Source organism: Mastigoproctus giganteus, chromosome 12 (genome assembly GCF_048544385.1).
Source record: "Mastigoproctus giganteus isolate SK-2022 chromosome 12, ASM4854438v1, whole genome shotgun sequence".
Lineage (NCBI taxonomy): Eukaryota > Metazoa > Arthropoda > Arachnida > Uropygi > Thelyphonidae > Mastigoproctus > Mastigoproctus giganteus.
Genome location: NC_143586.1, coordinates 143,208 through 160,959, shown reverse-complemented (window position 1 = coordinate 160,959; position 17,752 = coordinate 143,208). Strand labels below are relative to the sequence as shown.

The 17,752-nt window shown below is 39.7% G+C and overlaps 1 protein-coding gene across 1 annotated transcript in view; it reads left to right on the top strand.

The window, feature by feature from the left end:
• Positions 1–17,752, top strand: part of LOC150076625 (2-Hydroxyacid oxidase 1-like) — a 228,425-nt gene that overhangs the window by 71,928 nt on the left and 138,745 nt on the right. The window contains exon 4 of the mRNA XM_090386736.1: positions 4,209–4,384. Coding sequence (XP_090242862.1) covers positions 4,209–4,384 — 176 coding nt within the window. The remainder of the gene's footprint in view (positions 1–4,208; positions 4,385–17,752) is intronic.

The window sequence follows — 17,752 nt, the reverse complement described above, 5'->3', positions numbered from 1 at the left end:
GAAGATGAAAGAAGATACTTCTTGACATCAGACTGGGATTTCTTTAGATTGTAATTTTCAGGAATATGAGAGAAGTTTGTTCCATAAAACAGAAGTTGAAGCAAGAAATGAGGAAGAAGAAAAGTTGGTTCTCTGAGTTTGAAATTGACAGTAAAAGGATGTTGACTGCCTGCGTCACGTGTTCGGACTGCTTTGAGAGAGGGAGCGGGAATTAAAGAAGCCAATTCAGAAGAACAGTGCCCAGCAAAGTATCGAAAGGAATGGCATGCAGCATAAACAGAACGTCAGGAAACAGCGAGTGGAGAGACTCTCTTAGAGATGACTCATTAATTAGCCTAAATGCCCTCTTTTGAATGGAACCTAGAAGCCCGAAGAAGGGTTTTGGGGGCACCGCCTGAGATGTGGGATACAGTGGTAGGGGGATTTTCGATTTGTACAGAGTGAACAGCTGTTTGGAAGCAAAATAACCGGGAGTGAAAGAGAAAACCCAGTTTTTTCGATGTGTGCTTATGCCAAGAGGGATTAGAAGTCAGGTTAAACCAATAGGCCTTATGGGTAACACAGTTGGTAGAATCGCCGTTCTCCCCACATCGGGTGGAAAAGACCTGCGTTCGAATCCCGGAAATTATATGGGCCTATTTTGCAACATAGCTCAGTTAATCCGTCTCACGCGAGGGTGAGACGGATTAATTTCAGCTTCTGGAGACTGGCAACAGCGAGGCTCTCTGATTGAGGTGTATAAGGCCTTCAATGGATTGAGCAGCCTCAGTACTGATGGGATTCTTTTTCTTGCTCCGATTACAAACCTGAGGGGGCATAGATTCAAACTGAGGAAAAGGCAGTCTAGAATATATGTGCGGAAGTTTGCCTTTAGCCAGTGGATAGTTGATTGCTCGAACAAACTTCCATCTGTTGTTGTGGAAGTTGATATCTTAAATAAATTCAAGGCAAAACTAGACAAACATTTGGAATGAATGGATCAGCGAAATAGGAATTTTTTTTTTTCTTGGCCGATGCTGTATAAGCTTGCTTTCTTGTATCATGTGTCTCCTCTGATTCAATTTCTCCTCCAATTTGGTCCCATTTATTACTAAATAACTTAGCTCCCTGCTAGAGTTTGATAAACGTCAGGCATTCCCCTCCTTGAATAACTCTTAATGTGTGAATGTAGATGCAAAATACTCATTCAGTTTGTCATCTACTTGAGCAGGATCATCAATAGTGGAACCATTTATGTTTGACTATTGATGATCTTGTTCAAGTATTGTATTTTTGTTGAACTTCTTGGTTTTAACTTACTGCTTGGGAAACTTGTGCTTGTAAAATTTGACCTTGTTGAAGCTGGGAATATGGTGTGTTTTTTAGAAAATGTTATTTGTCCTTAAGAGCTGGACTTAATGTATACTTGTATAAAGTATATTGTGTACTGTACATTGTTTGGCTGGTCTAGCTTATGCCCTGACTGGATTAAGTGTCAAATATGTGTAATCATTAATGTCTTCTTTCTTATAAACTTTCATTCTGGAAGACATGAGTGAGTCTTTTATTTGCGAACTTAAGCCATTCTACTAGCCATCTGGCTAGTAGAATGGCTTAAGATGATATTTATGAATGAAGTAGATGATATTTCTTTTATTTTATGAGTGTTAACTGTTAGAAATTGTATATAGAACTACAGATATTGTTGATTGTTCTGTAGTTAATTTTGTGTGGTTACGTAGTTATTCTACTCTCTCCACATGATGTTAAATAGTGGCTAATGGGGAAACCCTGGGGTTTACCAATCAACAAATGAATAAATGAGAAAAAAAAAAAAAAAGAAATGAAACTAGTGCTCTTGAACTTATCCCTGGTCAGTATCACCTTTTATCACTTTTTTTATTCCAAAGATGTTTCCTTTGTGCTTGGAAATTTGTCTTATCCAGCTAGTTCCTAAAAAGGGTGAGAAATCCCTCCCATCCAATTATCGTTCAATTGGTCTTACTTTTACTCTTTCTACAATAATGGAAAATTCAATTAATTGTCTGTCCTAAACTATCGAAACTTTCCATCTCATTAACAAACTCCATGATGGATTCCTTCATTGTCAATCCACTGATGACATTCTGGCTTATGCTACATCTCTATGGTCAAATTCAATGAAAAAGTTCGGTGAAACTCCAGCGGTTGCTCTTAAAAATTCAAAAACATTTGATCATATTTGAAATAAAAGTGTTCTGAATAAACTTCTATCTTATGTCATATGTTCTAAATAGGCTTCCAGTTCCTATTGATTGCCATTCTCTCTCTCTTCTCCCACTCAACCATCCGTTTATCCATAGCAGCAACTTTCCCTTAATGCCATTACCTCTCCAATTTATACATCAGTCTTCCATGTGCAACAGTATCAAAAGATTTCCTGAAATCCAAGTATATGAAATCAAAATTATTTTTGCAATTTCCTTTGTGACCACATCTTAGTATCCACCCCATCTTCTGAGACCTGACTTCGTCCTAACAAACCGATTCTCTGTCTGAACTGTAACTGCTCTCTTGTTCTGTAAACTATAACTGCTCTTTGTCCTGAAAACTATTACTGCTGTCTTGTCTAAATCCAGTGACTCTATAATTTCCCCGAAGCAAAAGTTAAACGAACAGATCTGTAATTACTCGTGTCACTCTTTGAACTTCCCTTTGTGAATAGGTCGTACATTTGCTAATCTCTAGTCTGTGAGGTCTTCCGCTTAAGCGAGGGATGGTCTCATAATTATGGATAGGGGTTTGACTACTTCCTTTGCTGCCTCGTGTAATATAACTGGATAAATCCCATCCACCCCAGGTGCCTTTGTTATGTTTAACTTCAATAATTTCTCCCCACCTTTACTCTCAGTTATTACAAAATCCTTTAGCTCCCTCTTACAGTTTGATAAACTTTTGGCATTCTCCCCTCTAAATAATTGGTCATGCGTGAATGTAGATGCAAAACACTCATTCAATTTGTCAGAAACCTGAGCAGGATCATCAACAGTCGAATCATCGATACTGAATTTGGGTAGTGTTCCCAAAACCTCTCTGAGACTTTTAGATTTCATTCAAAAGAGGGCTATTAGGTAAATTTATGGCTCATCTGTAAAAGAGGCTAACCACTCTCCATCTCATAGACATTCTGTTTTTGCTGAATGACTTTTCTATAGACAGTTCAATTAGCACTGTTCTGCTGAATTGGCTTCTGTACTTATTATTATTATTATTATTATTATTATTATTATTATTATTAGCTATATGGTGCAAGGAAGCCTGAGGCTTATGCTGCACCAGCAAAAAAAAAAAAAAAAAAAACCCTGAGAGAGAGAGAGAGAGAGAGAGAGAGAGAGAGAGAGAGAGAGAGAGAGAGAGAGAGAGAGAGAAAGAAAGAGAGAGAGAGTCAAAATTAGAAAGAAATCACCAAGAAAGAGAAAATGATGATATCCAGATCAGGACCCTGGGTGTGACAAGCCCATACTCACCAGATGTGAGCCCCTGGGATTAGAGAGTCATCACACAAAATGGGCAATCAGAGAGGAAACTGGTTGTCCAATTTGCAAAAACAGAAGGAAGAGCATAAGATGGAAGCTTGTATAGAAGATATTTAGGCCAAACATGTTTGAAAGTCTTTGATGAGAGCATTTCAGTTTCTCCAAGTTTTTCCATGGAAGTTTTCAAAAAATGAGTAACATTAACCAAAATATCATCAGTGGAGTGACGCAGAAATGACAATATAGTTGGCTGACAAATAATTAACATTAATTAATGCAGATTCATTCTGGAGAATGAATGTGTTTATTTAAAAGACGTCACATAAAAAGAACATGTTTATCTAAAAAGTAAAAAAAAAACATTTTACAGCAGAGTTAAAATACTTTTAAAGATAAAAATGACTTACAAGGTGCTGTGTTCACAATCACATAATGTTTCTTTTTTGGCTTTTTGGCTAAAAACTTTCCGTTCTTTCTCCCTTTCGAAGAATTCCCGACACGTTCTACTATAAGTTAACGTCTTTTTACTTTCAAGCTTCAAACTCACAGAGCCTACCTTCCTTCTTCCTCATTTATTCATTCAACTTTAGTTTCTAGAAAACTTAAAAATGTTTAAAAAAACACTGATCTTAATTGCATTGTGCATGGGGTGAATTCTGAGTCAAGTGCAGAATATCATCTATCAATTCATCTTTCTGAATTTTTTTCTTACAGAATGGCGAATTTCGACCCTAATGACGTGAAATCAGAAGGAATACAACGTGCAAAAGAGGAGTCAGCCTTGAATGAGTATTCGGCGGCCTTGTTTGATGCTTCCGTCACTTGGGAAGACATCCGTTGGCTGAACAGCATCACCAAACTGCCAATCGTAGTAAAGGGTGTGCTCACAGGTAAGTAAGACACCAAAGTATGTGTTATTCCTTGTTTAAGTCGGCTACCATATTACCAGCCTAGGGAAAAATTCTCTCGCTATAAATATTAGAAAAATTCAATGCCACATCAACTATAGACACTTTCTGTACATAGCTATGAACAAACTCGGTTTGCTGCTTGGTCCATCGTTCTCATATTGTGGAAGCATTTCTAAATGAAACGGGCTCCTCCAATGGAGAATGACATTGCAGTTTATTTAAAGTGTATGCCAACATTCAAATCATGCGTTGCTATATGAGATCGATGCGTGAAGTAGCAAATGTCGTCAGGCTTCTAGTCCACAACTTCATGAGAAAGGTCACCTGATGGGCCCGCTAGCTACAGTGACGTTAACGAACAGCAACTGATCACTGCAATTAACGCCCCATCCCTGGCTGTCATAATGGGAGGTGTTATGATTACCGAATTTATGCTAAAGAGTCAGCCTTATCTTGCAGATACATTAATTACAGTATGCAATGAAATCCTCTTTCAACACCCATTGTTTAAACGCTATGCAATAAAACTCATCCCAAAATCTTAAGGAGCCAAAACCATGAGAAAATATCGATCAATAGTATACTCTTTAATTATAGCATACTCTAATTCTTTTAAAACTTTTACAGTAAGTCTTGGCACACATGATAACACACCAAATCCTTCCGTAATTGCACACACAGATATATTATGCATACATTGACAGGTCTTCCCTCACCAGCATAACTGCACGTATATCTGCCATTATTCTTCATGCTGTCAAACCTGGAGATGGTCTGGCCATCACTCCCCTTCACATCCAAACAAGCATTCATACCATCCATATCCCGATATTCATCACCTGCTTGGAACAGTATTTTGAATCGATGGCAATGTGCTGTGGTTCATCAGTGCCCTTTTCTCAACAGAAATATATCATCCAGGCGAACGATTCTATGATCACAAAGACAATTACCACAGGTGTAAACATTGCGGATATCGTGGACACTATATATATGTCAGCGGTATCAATGGTCCCCACAAAATTTTGAAATACAGTATGTCAGTGTGAAGCAAAAGCAACCATGGCCACACGAATGCGTGAGTAGAGTGCTTATAGTGTTGTGTCGTTGGTCCTATGGCCACTTAGTTGCTAGGAGGCCCATTCATCAAGAATAGGCTTTTCAGTATTCGTCAACAGCACAAGGAGGGTTTTTTTTAGGAGCGTTAGCAACTAATGCCATATTGCTCCAGGGATATGCAGTGGTCATTCCCTGACCTTTCCGCACCCTCCATATTTGGTGGTCATGGGCTCGAACCCCGGGCTAATCAAGAAGCGTATGCTATGCACTGCTGCTCCTGCCCACCTGCCTAGGGAGGCGCCCAGCACAAGGAGCCAGACCAGATCAATAGAGGGGGACATCTACCAGAATCCACTCTTCTCAGCAAGGAGAGAGAAAGGACCTGAGAAAATAAAAGTGTATAGGGGTGGAGAAAAGAAAGTGGCCGTATTGGACAAAATAATTGAGACTATTCGAACTCAGGTATAGTGACATCCTGGAATAGTGTTCTGTGGACGGACTATCTGTGATTTCCCAGGTCTGTGGCATGTTAGTTTGTTAAATACAAAACTTCTGTAAAAGAAGTTTGTGCCAGAATAGTGTTGTTTTTTTTGTGTTGTTGTGCCTCTGGCTATTTGGCTGCAGGGACCCCAGTGGGATGTACATTCCTGCATTCACTGCTGGGAGGTGAGACAGCCTGCCCAATGTACTCCGGTTGGCCTCTACCACGATCGTCGAGGCTTCCTGACAGAGACAAAAGAAAAAACCCGTGTGTTTAACCTGTACGCACAAAAGATGTTTTATTTGAAAACATCCTTAAAGAGAAAATCAGAAACGTTTTAAAATCGAACAGCTAGAACCCAAGTTATGAACGATGTAATGTTTTATGCTCACGCCCGCTACTTACTCTAGCGAATCAACGTCAGTAACATTAGCGTCATACTTCATTCGGAAATATTTAGAATGAATGATGCAATCTTTAATGTTCACGCCCGGTACTTACTCTACCAAATCAACGGTTGGAAGGGGTTACGGCCTTCGTTGCCGAGTGGGCAGGAGCGGGAGTGCAGTAGCACACACTCTTTGAGTAGACCGGGGTTCAAGCCCCTGACTGCTGAATACGGTCGATCTGCCAACCCGCCCTGGACCAGCGTGGCAGATTATGGTCCATTTCCCTTAACATGAATTGTTGAGGAGGCTTCCATCCTGCAGTGGGTTGATAATGGCTGCACTTTACTTTACTTTTTTTTACGGAATCCAAGCCAATAGCCTAATAACCCATTTGTTTGTAGACATTTGTTGAATAGAATGATTGCAACGATAGAAGTATTTTTACTGTTGAAATCCGAATTTTCCTTACATTCTATTCTTAAGTTCTATAGATTTTATCACGTCGTTAATTTTCTGAGCAGTCAAAGGGACTGAATGCCACATTGCTATAGCTTTTTTGTTCATTGATGCCGAAGTCAAATGCAGAGCATTGTCGAGAGAATCGAGCAAGCCAATGTAACAAAATAAAGATGGAAGTAGCAATGAGCAAGCAAAAACGACAAAGACTATCCAGATTGCATAAAAGACAAACAGAAAATCAAGTGTTGGATTTAGCAGTGCCTTCAAACAACAATGCCACTGCTTCATCTAACAATAATATACCCGAAGTTAGTATTAATTATGTACAACTGAACATTTCTCGAATTGTGGGGTAGATAAGTTTAAACGATCAAGCTGCTTTTCCTTAAACCGACTACTATCTACGACGAATACTATATTTATGAAAAATGATTTCTGTTCTTTATGCTACTTGTGCGATCGTCTATGGTTCAAAAATGACACAGAAACCAGCTGCCAAAGATGCACCAATAATACACACTGCATTTCCTGATGTTAGCATTAACATTAGCATTAGTAGAGGCATTTGATGCAAGAAAGCAAGCTTATGCAGCATCAGCCCAAAAAAAAAAATAAATAAAATAAAATAAAAAATAATAAATAAATAAAAAATAACCACTTCCACTTCACCCCTCTGTTCGTTCGAAATACCTGTCCAGCTGAGCCTTAAACTTATTTAGGCTATCAACTTCCACGACAAGGGATGGAAGTCTGTTCTACCAACCAACCACCCGCTGACTAAAGGCAAATTTCCTCACGTCTATCCTACATCTGTCTTCCCTCAATTTGAATTTATGCCCTCTCAGGTGATTATTCTGAGCGAGAGGAAGAATCCCATCAGCATTGAGCATGCTCAAACCATTCAAGGCTTTATACACCTCTATCAGATCACCTCGCCGGTGGCTAGTCTCCAGACACTGTAATTTGCAAAACTTAAGCCTTTCTTCGTAAGAGCACCCCCTTTGTTCCATTCACTAATCTTGTTGCCCTTCTCTGTTCTCGTTCCAGCAGCTCTACATTCTTCTTGAAATGAGGCCTTCAGACCAGTATACAGTACTCTAGGTGTGGTCTGACCATTGCCTTATACAAGGGAATAATCATCTCCCTATCCCTGCTAGAAAAATTCCTATATATTATCGACAATACACCATGAGCTACTCTTGCAGCCCGTTTGCACTGCTCAGAAAACTTCATATCTGCCTGCACAACCACCCCCAGTTGGGGGTGGTTGTGCAAGCAGATATGTTGACGTTCTTTTGTGCAATATCTGCAGTGGATCAGTTAAGAATAGCACCGTTCGAGCGCTATCTAAGTTGAACAGTTTTGTCTACCCAAATAATCCTCGCTGTTACTAAATCCAACTTCGGTAAATGCGATTCCATCGCATTTACTGAAGTTGGATTTAGTGACACAGAGGATTGTTTTTCCTAACTTTTCGTTCATGCAAATAAGGTGCCTGAGACACGCACAGGCACAATATGGCATTCTGGGCCAAGTGATCAATGTGTCTGTTTCAGTCAACATGACGGTCCATTGCTTGTCAGCAGAGATTGATTGAAAAAGGCACATTGATCACTTTTTTGTTTAGTGAAATGGCATTTTTGATATTTTCCGGAAGATTATTCCAGGTTTTTGCCCCTCTGTATTTTATATTTTTCTGACCTATGGCTTTTCTAAAAAGTTGAACCTTCAGGTACGCTTCATTTCTTAAATAATAGGTTATTCCTTCTTCTTCTATTGTTATAAAAAAGGATTTGAAGAGAGGAGGAACGATTGATGGTTTGAAATGATTGTTGACAAAGACTGCCTCAGCTTTTTGTATCAGTTGATAGATGCTTAAGAGTCTTGCTTCCTTATATCTCGAAGTCACTGATGCATTCCAGGGATGGCCTAAAATTGAACAAACGCATCGATTGACAATTGAATTGATTCTCGCAAGGCTATCTTGACAGGTAGTCTTCCGTGAAATGATTCCACATGTGAGGTGAGGCTCTATAGAGGGAAGGAATACTGGTCTGAGAAGGGAAGGCGGCACGCAGGCAGAGGGTCGGGAGAGTATTCCTGCTAGTGACGAAGTCTTCTTTTTATAATGTGATTATTTGTTTAGTATTTTTATTAGTATTAGTATTAGTAATGGCCGCATGGTGTAAGAAAGCTTAGCAAGAAGGCTTATGCTGCACCAGCCAAAAAAAAAAAAAAAAAAAACCGAATAAAACAATGATAAAAAAAATAATAAATAATAATTAATAATAATAATTAATAAAAGAAAAGGAAATTAAACCTATCATCGTATGCGCTTCCCTGACCCGAAGGTACTATCCAGATGACCTTTGAATTTCCCCAAACTGTCAGACTCTACCACCCATATAGGCAACTTATTCCAGTAATTTATAACTCGCTGGCTAAAACAAAACTTCTTGCAGTCCAATCTAAACATTTCCCCCCGTAACTTGAATTTATGTCCCCTAGTTTTAGCATCATTTATAATCTTGAAAATTTCGTCCTCGTTCATTTTACTGATGCCTCTCAGAGCCTTAAACACCTCAATCAAATCGCCTCTAAGGTGACTCGTTTCCAAACTCTGCAACCGACATATTCGAAGTCTTTCTTCATAAGGACGCCCTTTTGTCGATCTCACCAGGCGAGTTACCCGTGCTTGCACCCTTTCAAGAAGCTCGATGTCTTTCTTGACATCGGTCTCCATAGTTGAACACAGTATTCCAAGTGTGGTCTAACAAAAGCCTTATATAATGGGATTATCACGTCGCTATCTCACCTTGCAAACGTTCGATTGATCATCGATAGGAACACGGGCCTTCCTTGCAACCTGTTTACAATGCTCAGAGAATTTCATGTCTGACCGTATCGTAACACCCAAGTCCCTTTCCTCCAGTACTGGGTTTAGTTGAACTCCACCAAGTGAATAAGTTATTTTGGGATTACTGTTTCTCAGGTGTAATACCTTATACTTTGTTGGATTAAGGCATAGCTGCCATTTTTCTGACCATTCCTGAAATGTATCTAGGTCTCTTTGAAGAAGCTCAGCTTGACAGTGATCATTAACTATTCTACCAATTTTAACATCATCTGCAAATTTAGATATCACGCCCTCTATCCCTTCATCGATGTCGTTTATGAAAATTAAAAACAACAGTGGTCCAAATACTGATCCTTGGGGAACCCCACTTCTTACATCAATCCAATTTGAGGAACAGCCATTTATCACAATGGTTATTTCCTACCTGCCCTGAAGCCATCCTGCTATCCATCTAAGGATTTTCCCAGTGAATCCAACCTGTTTCAGCTTATAAAGCAACCGCTGATGTGGGACTGAGTCAAAAGCTTTGCTGAAATCTAAATAAAGAATGTCGAAATGATTCCCTAAATCCAGCTCGTGAATGACCCTTTCAAAATAGCGAACCAGATTTGTTAAACATGATTTTCCCTTTACAAAACCATGCTGAGTATCCTTGAGAATTTCAATTCGATCCAAATGGTCCTGAATTCCACCCTTGATCATTGCCTTCATGATTTTCCCTACCACTGAAGTCAGACTGACAGGTCGATATTTTCCCACTTCACTCTTAGAGCCACCCTTATGTATGGGAGATACAGTGGCACTTTTTCAATCCAATGGAATCTCCCCAGAGTCTATTGATGCTCGCATAATTAGGCTCAATGGTTCAATGCACTCGCTTGCCGCCTCTCTTAAGATTATAGGGTATATTCCATCAATTCCAGGAACCTTACTGTTCTGCAGGCTCGAAAGTTTTTTCCTTAAATAATCTTGCGAAATTTCAATATCATTAATTACATATTTTTAAACTTCACTCCCACAATTTCCCATTGCCACAATAGGTTTTTCATTTGTAAATATCGATGCAAAATAACTGTTGAGTTCATCTGCAACGGCAGCTGGTGTATTTATTACTATCCCCTTTCCCTTACGTAAAGGTCCGATCTGGTTTGTCCTGCTCTTCTTGGCATTTATATATGTGAAGAATTCCTTATCCCCCCCCTCCTCTTTGCTCTATTTGCTAGTGATTTCGCCTAACTGCCTTTGTATGTTCAACCTTTTCTGTGGGTCTATTACAGATTATCTTGGAGCTGTTATAGTCTTCAATACTTTTTATTGCTCTGTAATATTTCCATGCTACCTTTTTCTGTTCAAGTAATGTGGCAACTTCATTACTCATCAACCCCAATTTTCGGGTGGCACCACGTCTCTGTAAGCCCTATTATGTCCGCATTACTTGTTTTAACCAGCAGTTCGATTTCGCTCACATATTTGATGACCCTTCTAACACTACTGTATAAACAATTAAGATTTACTGTTCTTGTATATTTAACAACCCTAACACAACCCTTGAAGTTTTTTAGGCTCTCTTCCCTGATATTAGCTACCCGCTCACTTGAAACGTTTCTGCCCCCAGAACACCTAGATAATATGTCTAGTTGGGGTAAAAGATAAGAACTCTTGAGGTATGTGCAACAGATACTTCGACCAATATATTATCAGATAAACGCTTGTCAGTATTACCTACATTACCCCCTAACTAGCAGTTTCCTTGAACTTTTAAAGTATCCTCAATAATACTGGCAAAAACGTTTGCACCACCTTTGTTTAAATGTATCCCGTCTCTACAAAACAAAATCCTTCTACCTACAAGTGTGGGCCCTGCGGATAGAAATTTCCCCCCTAAAGACTTGTAGAGTCCTTGAAGTCTTGAATTAATCCACAAGGCTTTTAACATATAATCCCTCCTATCGTGTGTGATCAGAATTGCAGACACATAGACATTTTGGCCCAGCTCGCTTCATTTTCTCAGCATGGTCCTGTATTTTTCCAACAAATCGTCAGATCGTGTATGTTTCATGTCATTAGTCCCCCACCTGAATAATAATATTCTCTTTACCCCCCTCCTTAAAATATGACAATCTGTTGGTGACATCATCAATAGTTGCTCCCGGCAGACCTACTCTGGTTCTGCTCCACCTATCCTTATTACAAAAAATATTCCCCGTTTTCCTGACAATGCAGTCTCCTAATAAAACAATGTCCTTCTTAATCAGAGTAGTTTGTATTTGGTTTTTCTGTTTTGAGGCCCGAATCGGGTGTAATCACTTGGTAGATTGTTCGAGCCTTGAGTCCCTGACGAGCTGTCAGATGCATTATTCTCGAGGGCAAGCACCAGTTTTTTCAGTGATCAAATTGTTCCATCAGTGCATCAAATGTAATTTAAGATCTGTGCCCTCATTACATCGATCACAAACAAAAGAATCCCCAGGTGAGCTTTGATTAGACACCAGATCGACCTTGGAAAACATTCCACAGGTTCCGCAACCGATTAAGTCATGACTCACCCGTAAATCGCCATCCGCTATTTCCGTATGAGTCACGATACACTGTGAAGTAAATATCAATGAAAATTAACGTTAATACTATACAAATCAAACTGTTACAGGAAAACCTATAACAAAGTAATCGAACAATATCTAAATAAATCAAATATTTAAAAGCACTAATCAACAGTAATAAAATCCACTTAACTGAGGAACCCTGACATTGTGCCCCGCTCACCTCGAATGCCGACACTTAATCTGAGAGAGCAGGGCAGAGAGCAGTTTATCCCATCTCAGGTTATCATCTAGCCAGATTCCTAGAAACTTGGTATAATTCCCCTTTCGAGTTGTTTTCCTTTGTATATTCTTTCGAAATTAATATTTAATGTTTATTTTTCGTCCTAAACACCATATATTTGGATTTTTCTTGGTTTAGTTTAAGGCGATTCCTTTGAAACCAACTATGTATTTCAGAGAGCAGGGCAGAGATCTTGCATTAAAGTTGGTCAGGGTCTTTATCAGTGATCGGAATAGAAATGTCATTAGCATACGCTACTAGGTGAGAAGAGGGAAGAAGAGAGAGAAATTCATTAATGTAAAGAACAAATAGGATAGGTCCGAGAAGTGTGCCTTGAGGTACTCCCCTGGAGAACTAAGAAATGTCTGAAAAAGACTGGTTTCTTTTAACGACAATTTTTTTTTATGTAAACTCCAAACACCAGAGGTATTAGAACCTATAGTACTTAGTACCGTGCTTGGGTTGCAGGTAGAGAAGGCCAAAGAAGATATTTGTTGACATTGGACTTGAACTTCTGCAGACTGTTCAGGAAATACGTATGAAAGAAGGTTGTTCCAGAAAACAGCAGTTGAATGAATAAACGAAGAAGATGAAAAGTTGGTTCTGTGAGTTTGAAGTTGGACAGTAAATTGATGCTGGTTGGTTGGTGGCGGCACGTGTTCGGACTGTTTTGAAAGAGAGAGCGGGAATTATAGAAGCCAATTCAGAAGAACAGTGCCCATGGAAGTATCTGTAGAATAGGCATACAACAGAAACAATACGTCTATGTGAGGGCGAGTGGAGAGACTCTGTTAGAGATGAATCATTAATTAACCTAACTGCCCTCTTCTGAATGGAATCCAGAAACCTGAGAGAGATTTTCGGGGCACCACCCCAGATGTGGGAACAATATTCAATGGCAGGGCTGATTTGCAATTTATACAGAGTGAGCAGCTGTTTGGAAGAAAAGTAATGCCGAGAGCGAAAGAGAAAACCAAGATTTTTAGATGCAGAGGAAGCAATATTTGTAATGTGCCTGTGCCAAGAGGGATTAGAAGACAGGCTAATCCCCAAAAGAGATCGGAATGTTACTAAAGATGAGCATTTCCAGATAGGATTTCCAGTCAATAAAAGAAGGTTATTAAAATACAAGAGGAAAAAAGTGGGAGAAGGAACTGAACCTTGGGGGACACCGGCATTAGTGGAGAAGTTAGAAGGAACAGAAGAATCCTTTTTGCGAGATATAAGACAAGACTGAGTTTTAGAAGGATTGAAATCAACTAAGTTGTCTTTGCCCCATTGGACTATTACCTGAAGATCGGCATTTAAGCAATTGGTAGCAGATTTTCGAGAAATTGAAGCTGATTGAGCAGGAAAGAGTTCCCAAAATGGAAAGTGGAATGCAATGTGCTGTCATCGGCAAAACTATGGATAGGATTTCCAGTCAATAAAAGAAGGTTATTATTATTATTATTATTATTATCTGTTTATTTCCATAAGGAACCACCCCGGGACGGCAAAGTGCCAGGAGGGTGCTAAGTACATATCAGGGTACGAGATACTACGTGCAATTGGTTACATATACTGTACACGTAGTCTCGTCCCAAAATATTTTGTACACGTTTTATGTTTAATACATACATTTTATGTTTAATACATACAGTATTTACGCATTTATGATTGTGTACAAACATTATACAGCTCATATATTTACAATTCATTAATAATTCCACATATAACTTACCTATTTACATAACTGTTACAGAAGGTGTATTTTTCCAGTCAACAATTATTATTCTTAAAGTAGAAAGTTTCTCTTTTACTCTGAATTCTTTGGTACTTTGCAGCCGATTCATATTTCGGTAAATCTGTACGAATTCTGGAAGATCTCTTTCCGGTATGTTGCATCCTCACACAGTTTTTCAGCATCTATGTGTAGTGAGTTAAATATTTTCGCTGTATTTGATGGGAAGAATCTTTGCAGGCTACTAAGATTGTTCAAGACTGAACGCAGTGGATTATTTACTTCCCCGCAACGTCTAGCATTGGCACGCGGTTTGACTAGAATGTTATCCAGGACTGGAGCATCTACTCTGCCTGTGAGCATTTGTGCGAGAGTGTGTATGTTCCTGTTAATTGTCCGCTGCATCCAGGGTACGATGTTAAGGTTTGAGTAGAGAATGGCCCTTGAGATAGTAAAAGGGTGGCCAGCAACTCTGTTAAGCCATCGCAAGAACCAGTACTCAATCCCAAGGACGGACTTATAATGTGAATCTGGAGCTGATGACCAGATTTGCGAGGCATACATTGCAATTGGCAGGACACACATTAAAATGTACTTGGTCGCTAGATGATGATCACTAATTCCTACCAGTTCCTGTCTAGTAGCCCATAAAGCGGCGAATATTTTTGTCTTCATATGGGCGAAGTGTTGAGCAAAGGTGAGTCTGTCATCCCACTTAAGACCTAGGTCCAGGTGAGAGTGCACTTTTTCAACGCTAGACCCGTTCACAGAGATCGAGATGTCATTTTTATTCTGCTTGTAAGTTATGGTCATTTGGGCAGACTTCTGTGCATTAATACGGAGCCCGATGCAATCCAGGTAGCTCTCAAATTCTCGGATTGTGCTATTTGCCATCTGGCAAATATTTTCTGCTGATTCATGGTCTTTGGAAGTGATGAAGAATTTTACATCATCAGCATATGTTATAAAGTCATGGTACTGTGCAAGAAACGGCTCCAGGGCGGCCGCGAAAAGGGTAGCCGAAAGAACTCCCCCTTTGTGGTACTCCACGCGAGATGGTAAAGTATGATTGTAGCTTTTGGTGCTTAACAGTAAGTTTTCTATGTTCTAGCAGGCTGGTTATTATAGCTAACAAGTTTCCTCTTACATTAAAATAATTCCTTAAAATCGCAATGAGCGCTGGAGTTGAGACGTTGTCGTAGGCTGCGGAAATTAAAATACAAGAGGAAAAAAGTGGGGGAAGGAACTGAACCTTGGGGGATACCGGCATTAGTGGAGAAGTTAGAAGACAGAGAGCCATCTACCATCATCCTCAGTGAGCGATCACAGAGGAAACTGGATAACCAATTACTAAAAACAGTTGGCAAACCATAAAATGGAAGCTTGTTTAGAAGACCTTTATGCCAAACACGATCAAAAGCCTTTGAGATGTCAAGAGCAACTACTTGTGTTTCACCGAACCTTTCCATTGAATTAGTCCATAAATGGGTAACATAAGCAAGAATATCACTAGTGGATCGACACTGACGGAATCCATACTGGCGATTGTTGATCAGACGGAAGGTTTCTAGGTAGTTTAAGAGTTGGCGGTTAATTTATTTGTCCATTACTTTAGAAAGAGTAGAAGCAATTGCAATGGGACGATAATTGGATGGGAGGGATTTGTCACCCTTTATAGGAACCGGCTGGATATGAGCAAATTTCCAAGTAGAAGGAAAAACGCCCTTGGAATAAGAAAGTGAAAAAAGGCAGCAAAGAATAGGAATAAGTTCAGGAGCACAGGTTTTGAGAACAAGTGTAGAAATACCATCGGGACCTGGAGCTTTCTTAGCATCAAGATTCGTCAAAATCCTTCTGACATCCTTTTGACGGAAGACCATAGGAGGCATTGAATGGAGCGTGTTGGGAATGGTGGGAGGTGTTTTACCAAGATCAATAATACATGAGTTGGAAGAAAAATGGGATGCTAGTAGGTCAGCTTTATCCATAACTGAAGTGACAACAGAACCATCTGGTTTGGACAGAGGTGGAAGCAGATATGGGCAAAAGTTGCGGCCAATAGCCTTGGCAAGAGACCAGAATCCTCGGCTACCATTAGGGCAAGAAGCAAGTTTTCTACTCTTAGCCTGTTCAAACTCTAGTTTGGACTGATTAATAACTGCTTTACAATTGTTGCGAGCTTTGGTGTAGGCAGAAAATGAAACTGGAGAATTAGAAACAAGCTAATTACGATATGCAAAATTCTTCTCTTGAACAACCTTAGCACATTTATTGGAAAACCAAGGTTTAGTTAAAGGAAGAGATTTTAAAGTGGAGTGTGGGATAAAGGATTCCATTCCTGCAAGAATAATTTCAGTGACATGACCTGAGCAAACGGCGACCTCAGAAGTTTTGAAACAGTAATCTGACCAAGGAAAAGAAGAAAAGAAGTCTCGCAGGTCATCCCATTTTGCATTCTTGTAATGCCAAACAACACGAGGTTGGAATGGCCATGAGATAAAGGTTCCATTGGAGAAGAGACAATCATCAGGTTGTGATCAGAAGTGCCTAAAGTACCTCTCACTTCGACCCTATACTTAGAAGGGTTGTTTGTGAGAAAAAGATCAAGTATTGACTGTATGATTAGGATTATCCGGTATTCTTGTAGGTAAATGAACTATCTATGCAAGTTCATTATGCAAAAGCCTCAGCATCTCGACCACTTGGGTCGGTGTGACTAGAAAACGGAAGCCAGCTGGAGTTGTGAATATTAAAATCACCAAGAAAAATTACCTCATTGTTAGGAAAGTTGGACTGGAGAAAGTCAAGTTGCAAAGAGAGGCAGTCAAAGAGAAGGGAAGTCCACTAATCATTTGGTACTCCAAATGATTAGTGGAATTGTGAGAACGGTAGAGACAACAGATGAATTTGACGCAATGAGGTAGAGAGATTTTAAGCTAGAGAAGATCAAAGAGAGGAGATTCCAAATTGCCAAATCTCTGATAGGGTATATCAGAACGGACATAAGCGCAAGTTCCACCTTTGACGCGAAAGGAATCATACAGCGAATAATTTGGGCATCTGAGATGAGCAGTATTTGAATCAACCGATAACTGAGATTCTGTCTGCAAGTGGAAATGGACATCGTTGAGATTAGAATTGAGACCACGTATATTTGTGAAATGAATTAGGAAATGCTTTGGAGGTTTAGATCTTTTCGCAGATAAGCTTGCTCTATTAGTTTGACAATTCATGGTGTATTCAATAGTAAGAAAAAGTGGGACATGCTGTATGAAGTAATGAAATTTTTGGATATGCCGTACATATGCTAAGAGTATACCCAGGTCCTTGACATAACGTGGCCGCGACAATGCTCCCCGCATACACACTACTCAGACTCCCTCCAGTCACTATCTGGCAGAGTAGAGGTAACAAGATTATACACTAGCCGATCCGGAAGCCTCCTAGAGAGTTACCAATAGGTTCGGTCCGGTGTACTAACTAGCGGCCGGCCTGCGAACACCGTTTTAGAGCTGTACCCTTGAAATGTAAGGAATATTGGATCTCGCCACGATGT